At 47.4% G+C, this 7,218-nt stretch overlaps 1 protein-coding gene across 1 annotated transcript; it reads left to right on the top strand.

The window, feature by feature from the left end:
* Window positions 1-337: 337 nt before the first annotated feature.
* Window positions 338-2,396, top strand: LOC136482193 (uncharacterized). The gene is made up of 2 exons (XM_066479427.1): window positions 338-466; window positions 586-2,396. Exon 2 carries the CDS (start codon window positions 622-624, stop codon window positions 2,269-2,271), a length of 1,650 nt encoding a protein of 549 aa, XP_066335524.1. The 5' UTR covers window positions 338-466; window positions 586-621; the 3' UTR covers window positions 2,272-2,396.
* Window positions 2,397-7,218: the final 4,822 nt, after the last annotated feature.

Below are 7,218 nucleotides of genomic sequence, written 5' to 3' on the forward strand. Positions count from 1 at the left end.
AGAGATTTTCTGTAGTAGTGACAAATAATAAATAGTTAAAATCATATATTTAACTGACAACTATAGCGCAGGCGTTATATGACTCATGTAGTAGTATATTTTTTGGGTAACAACACGACACATGTACATACTTATATTCTACGTTTATTAGTCCACCGTCGACTAGATTGCTCGGTCCTGATCGCGATTTTGTCTGTGCTGTGATATGATCCGTACATCAGCCTCACTGCTACTTTGCCTCTACATCAGTTATTAATTGTGATTTCCCTATATTCAAAGTCCTCCTGTGTTGTTATCAATCTTGATAAACTTCCACGATGTCCCTCTCGTAAATGTAGTACCTCTCAATATGTATGGTCACAACTGGCCGGCTGGGCAGGATAAATTCCCCAACTCTTGTTTCTGAGTTGCTGTGGTGTCAACTTTCTGAGACCCTACAGCTAGTGCAAGTGTTCGACCACGCCAGGTTTTGATTGCTCTCTGCACTTGCAGTTTACAGGATCAATCATAGGATTTAGACTGATGAACAGGGACAATCTGACTCATATATGTATGCAATATTTTGCTTTCTTTTCGTGCGTGCAGGACAACCGATTCTACAGGTTGCTTTGATCAGTCTTAATGGCAGCAGAGATGGTCGGTTCTGCGGTGGCCCAGGAGGCTGTTAATGAAGTCTTATCAAGAATCAAAGAGGGTTATGCCGAGAAGTCAGATGCAAAGGAGCACATAGAGAGGATGGAGATGGCGCACATCAAGCTAGAAGCCGCCCTTGAGGCATCCAACAAGTGGAACATCACTAGCCCGCCACTACTACGCTGGAGGAGCAAGCTCAAGCGTGCCACACAGGAGTGCGACCACACTTTGCGCCGGTGCAGGCAGCGATTGCAAGAAGAGGAAGAAGTGAAACAAGGGCTACAGAGCTCCTCCTTTCCTAAGAGGGTCGCTCATACTGCCATGTCATTTGTTTCGTCAATGTTTAGCAGCGGTAGCGACGACAAGCTAAGAGGATCCACTGCCGTCCGGCGATTTGAGCGGTTTGCTGATGGTGCCAGCGAGTTCTTGAGGTACGTGGAGCTTGGTGGCACACCATGCAGATACATGTTCTCTGTGCCTCTTATACGCCATCTTCTCGCTGGCAAAGGAACAAAGGATTGCTTTGTTCGTGGGGGCCAACATCTCTCACTTACTCTACAGCCCTTTAGTCTACCCAACCATAGGATGGGGGCGTGCTTGGTATTCCTACTTGAAGATGGCGATGTGCCAGAGAATAATTTCCTTCTTGCCCTCAGCTTACAGCTCTCTGAGAGTACTGACATAGTTGGGGTTGTAGTCAGATGCCTGCAGCTGTTCAAACCGTACTTGAGCTTCACAGCCGAGACTGTAAAGACGAAGCTGACCCAGATGGCAACGCAAGACTTGTGTTGGGTGTTTGATGCTTATTCAGTTTATGGCTGTGATGAACAACAGAACAGTCTTCAAACCATGTGTTCTAAATGGTTTCGACCAAACCCATTTTGCTGTCAACAACTAGAACATCTCCATGCCCAGAGCTCCTCTTCAAAATCATTGACATGTGATATATACATGGAACAAGTTATCCAAGTGTATTTGCTAGGACATGTTGCACTGTCAGTTGGGAACAATAGGCAGAGCTCAGTCATCGATGGCCAAAGCCAAACAAGCCCCACGAGAGACTTTCCATATCTGAAACTTGGAGCACACTTCTCGCCTCATGCCTCTTTTGAAGATTTGTCACCTACTGTTGGGGGTTCAGTGTCAGAGATAATCAACGATGAAGCCAAACATTGTGCCATGTATGCAAACATTTCCTTTGAACAGCTGGGCGAGATCACGATGCCAAAAGCAGTAGATTGCCTTAGTAGGAATCTGGAAGCTACCTCATATCAGATGTCGTGGAAGTCCAAGCATGGAAGCGCGTACCTTCGGGTCGAGAAGACCTCATGGAGAGCAACTACTAGGAAGGGCAAAGTTGGAAAACGCTGTAAGCAACGGCAGGACAAGAAGGCTCCATCTCAGGGATGGACAGGTGCTAACAGTGAGTTCATTTTTGGCTCGTGGGTTGCGCACATACCTGCCCAGTTGAAGGGCTCGATCGTTGACAATTGGATTCAGAAACAAAAGCGACCCACACTACCGTTGTTATTGAAAACTAATTCTTGCGTCCATGATTGTCCAATGACGATGTTCTTTTTGCAAGATTACAGTTATTTGGCAAGGAAGCTCAAGATGTCCAGCACGTTAAACCCGTGAAGGATTTCCACTTGTTTGTACTACCTTGATGTACACAAAAAGTTCAACTGTTGGTGTGTGTAGCAAATATAAAATTATCTAGGTTTGACCTAAAAATGTAATACTCTATTCCAAATTATAAGACATTTTCCAATTTCTAAACACATTGTTTTTACTATATAACTAGACATAGTGTATCATGACATTCCTTGGTCTTTTAATGCTCGTGGGCTACGTTCGTTCCCGATGTGTGGCCGGTTTCTCGTGGGGCCGATCCACACATGTAAGTAATGTGAGCATACACGACAAAGCGTACGGAGGGTTTCATGAGAGCCTATGCTGATCGTCTGATTCAAACATGGGCGAAGGATCTGCAAACTATTGAAGTTGAGAGTACGAAGTTTATTCATAGTATGCTACTATAAAGTTTTTAATTATTAGTAAAAAGTTTTTTTTAATTCAGCTACTAGCCAATGATCACCAGGGAAAATATAAGATATGCGTGCAAATGGGTAAATGGGCCTACAACACCTAGATCAGATGTGTAAAAGCCTAATCCGCTTCCCGTCCCACGCGCTAGTAACTGAAACAGCCAACGTCCATTGGTTTGTGTCTACGTGCGAGCGACCATGTCAACCGCTCCTCGTGGCATGGCAATGCTCTATAGTCTGGAAATGCAAACTCTAACAGGCCATGGTCGCACGGTTGCAACACCATGCGACCATCGTGCCAGCGCCGGCGGCGCCGCCACCATCGAAGGCGAGTTAGGGTTTGGCCGTCTTCCCCGGCTCTAGATCTCTGGCGGCAGGTTGGCCTGGCGGTGGGTTGTCGTGGGTAGGCGGTGCTGCGAGATGGCGGAGCGCTAGCGGCCTTGGTGGTAGTTTGGGGGGGAGACAGGTGCGGGGGAGTCTCGTCAGTGACCAGTTGATGGAGGCGGCGAGAGATTGGGGTTGACGGACGGGGGCGGAGGGCGGGCGGTGCAGCGAGGCGGCAAGTCGCTGGCGGGCATGGGCAGTGGTGAGAGGCGGCAGAGGGCGGGGTCGTGCACTCACGTGGGAGCGAGAACTGTTGTGCAATAACTCTGTCCTTCCGGAAATATCTCACAGGTCTGGAAAGCCTCCATGCTCTTCGGTCTTCTCTTTTGAGTCTCCCTCACCCACAAGGCAGCGCCGTGGTTGTTTTCTTCCTCCCTCCCATCTCTCATGGTCATGGTAGCTTCTGCACAACGTCACGCCTTACCATTATAAATCGCACACCAGTGGTGGAGTCAGAGCTAATAGGAAGAGGGCGGCAAATGAAGGTCTAGATCAGATATTCCTCAAATAAAGGACTACACTGCACTCACTACGAATCAATCTTCAATGGCATATGTATTATTTAGGACTCTTTTTGTTATATTTCTGATTTTCTTTGTTTCTACTATTATCATGATTTATTTCTAGTTCAAGAATTAGATTAATTGGATGAAGGCTAGAGACCTAAGGCAAATTAATTAATTTTGTTCCCCTTTTTTGTTAAGTTTTTCAACTGTCTTATGTATCATAACACAAATGTTTATTTAATTGTTGTCTATATTCTTTCTATGCTTAAATTGGGGGCCGCGGCCCTGCTTGTCGTGGACTCGTGGTAACCTACCCGTGACACTGGTATGCATGCCGTCGGGTTCGGGTCCTGCTTTTTCCTCCAAGCTTTCCAGCCACGATTTCTACGTTTAGTCACCGTCGACTTTGACTCCGGTTGGTCTTACGGATGAATAATTCTGGCCCATGTCTGACGCGTTCCTAGAGGTGTCTATATATCAATAAATTCTGGCGGTCTCCAAGATGTGATACGTACGTCGACCTCAGTGCATGTTGCCCTCTACTCCACTCCAAAGTCTTCAAAGTCTTCCTGTGTGCATATTTAACGCCACCAAGTGCGTGGTTGGCAGCGCAAACCTGTGTCGCCGGTGTCCTGGACGAGAAAGAAGGCAACCGAGAGCAACAGGAAAATTAATCACTACCGGACACGGATGATTTGCCGAGTGCAAAAAGGTTTGCCGAGTGCTTTCTGTCGGGCACTCGGCAAAGGCAAAATTTGTCGAGAGCCGGACCCAGAGGCACTCGGCAAAGATAGGCCGTCAGCAAATCTGCCTTTGCCGAGAAACGGACACTCGGCAAACTTTAGCCGTCGGCAAAAATTTTCCTTTGCCAAGTGCTAGGCGCTCGGCAAATATTGGCCGTCGGCAAAAAAATCATTGCCGAGTGCCGGGTGCTCGGCAAAATTTAGCCATCGGCAAAGGTGGCCGACATGACGGCGGCCACCTGCCGTCAGCCTTTGCCGAGAGCCCCGCCGTTAGGCACTCGGCAAAGGTTTTTTATTTTTTTAAAAAAACTTCTTTACCGACTGCCCTGTGAGCTGGCACTCGTCAAAGGCTTCTTTGTCGAGTGCCAAGGTTGGCACTCGGCAAATTAAATTTTTTTTGTTTTTTTCGCCCTATTTTTTTTTTCTGGGGCCTTGCTACAGTAATTAGAACTTCATTTGAAAATTTGGTACAATTTTGAGTTTTGTTACTATATTTCCTTAATTATTTTTGTTTCGTTGAATTTTTCCGACTATTTCAAATTTGAACTGCATGTACATGAAATAATGAAATTTGGTCATTCAAAAAATGGTATTCATGATGTTTGGCGTATGTTGAGGCCGTATCCAGGAACTCGCATGAAATTACGAGCATCTTGTTGTCGTAACATGACAATGTACTTGTGGGAAAAGTGTATTTAAATTATATAAAATCCAAACGAAGTCCGAAAATCACAAAACTTGTCGAGGTGTCTTGTTATCGCATGTGGAGGCCATGATAAAAAATTGAGAAAGTTTGGAGCAAGTTGTGATGTCGGATGCCTAAAAGCCAGACATCTCCACATGTAATCATATGTGGAGATGTCTGGCTTTTAGGCATCCGACGTCATAACTTGTGATCACATGTGGAGATGTCTCACTTTTAGGCTTCCGACATCACAACTTGCTCCAAACTTTCTCAAATTTTTACCACGGCCTCCACATGCGATAACAAGACACCTCGACAAGTTTCGTGATTTTCGGACTTCGTTTGGATTTTATATAATTTAAATACACTTTTCCTGCAAGTAAATCGCCATGTTACGACAACAAGATGCTCGTAATTTCATGCGAGATCTTGGATACGGCCTCAACATACGCCAAACATCATGAATACTATTTTTTGAATGACCAAATTCCATTATTTCATGTACATGTAGTTCAAATTTGAAATAGTCGAAAAAATTCAACGAAACAAAAATAATTAAGGAAATATAGTAACAAAACTCAAAATTGTCCCAAATTTTGAAATGGAGTTTTAATTACTATAGCAAGGCCCCAGAAAAAAATGGGGGCAAAAAAAACAAAAAAAATTAATTTGCCGAGTGCCAACCTTGGCACTCGGCAAAGAAGCCTTTGCCGACTGCCAGCTCACAGGGCACTCGGCAGAGAATTTTAAAAAATAAAAATAAAAAACCCTTTGCCGAGTGCCGCTGGGCCCGGCACTCGGCAAATCTTTTAACCTAAAAGCCAAGAATGGGCCGGCCCAACCCCACCCCCTGCTCACTCCTCTCCCACCCGCCCCCGGCCGGCCGCGCCGCCCCACCGTTGTCACCCTCCGGCGAGGTCCTACCGAGCCCGCGCCGGCGCCCAGCCCCGTGCCCCCCCCCGCCCCCATCCCGGCGGCGTTCGCCCCGGGGCCCGGCCGACGCTCCTGCTCGGCCCTAGTGGCCCAGCGCCCCTGCCCCGGTGGCCACGTGCCCACGCCACGAGTCCCCGGCCGCCTCCCCGAGCTCGCCGGCACCCCAGGCTCCGAGCTCCCCGGGGACAGCGACCCGGCCGGCCCCGAGCCGCCCAGAGCTCCCCCGGCCCCAAGCTCCCCCGCTGGCCCCGAGCTCCACCGGCCCCGCCGTGCCCTGCGGCCGGCCAGTAGAGGGAGAAGGAGAGGAGCAAGAGGAAGAAAGAGAAGGGGAGGAGGAAGAGGAAGAAAGAGAAGGGGAGGAGGAAGAAGAGGAAGAAAGAGAAGGGGGAGGAGGAAGAAGAGGAAGGTGCCGACCCGACCGCCCGTCGATCCTCACGCTATTCCGACCGCCCGTTGATCCTCGCGCTGCTGCGGTCATCCCCGCCATCGTCGCCGGCCCTCACTCTTGCCGTTCTTGCCGCCAAGGTAAGCCCTACCCTTGTAGTGTTAGTAGTAGTAGTAGTCAGTAGTGTTAATAGTAGTTAGTTGTAGTGCTAGTAGTAGTAGTAGTTAGTAGTGTTAGTTGTAGTGTTAGTTGTAGTAGTTAGTAGTGTTAGTTGTAGGGTTAGTAGTAGTAGTTAGTAAATAGTAGTAGTTAGTAAGTAGTAGTGGTTGTTAGTAGTAGTTAGTAGTGTTAGTTGTAGGGTTAGTAGTAGTAGTAGTTAGTAAATAGTAGTAGTTAGTAAGTAGTAGTGGTTAGTAGTAGTAGTTGTTAATAGTTAAGTAGTTCTTAGTATTAGTACTGTTAGCAGTTAAGTAGTTGTTAGTAGTAGTGTCAGTAGTAGTTGTAGGGTTAGTAGTAATTGTTGTTGTACTACTTCAATACTTTCATATGCATGAAAAGAGAACTAAAGTACATGGCTCCTCTTGATATATTGGTGGTTGTTGGCCTTCGTGCCCATGTTTGGTATATATGTGGTTGTTGGCCTTTGTGCCATGTTTTTTGCAGGTTTTGGGAACCTCCCCGTGCAGGGAGGTGCTGCCGAAATTTTGAGTCGACACTAACCATTTTTGCCCTTTTTTGTAGGAGGACCTGTGGGAGGGACTCGGCGACCCCGTTCGTCTTCGTCGGCGCTGTGGGTCTTCCTGCACCGCGTCGACTCGCCACTGCACCGACTCTCCATCGCCCCACTACCCTGACCTCACCGGCACCCTAGGTATAACCCCTCTATCCATATGTGGTCTTT

The sequence above is a fragment of the Miscanthus floridulus genome, chromosome 9 (assembly GCF_019320115.1).
Source record: "Miscanthus floridulus cultivar M001 chromosome 9, ASM1932011v1, whole genome shotgun sequence".
Taxonomy (NCBI): Eukaryota; Viridiplantae; Streptophyta; class Magnoliopsida; order Poales; family Poaceae; genus Miscanthus; species Miscanthus floridulus.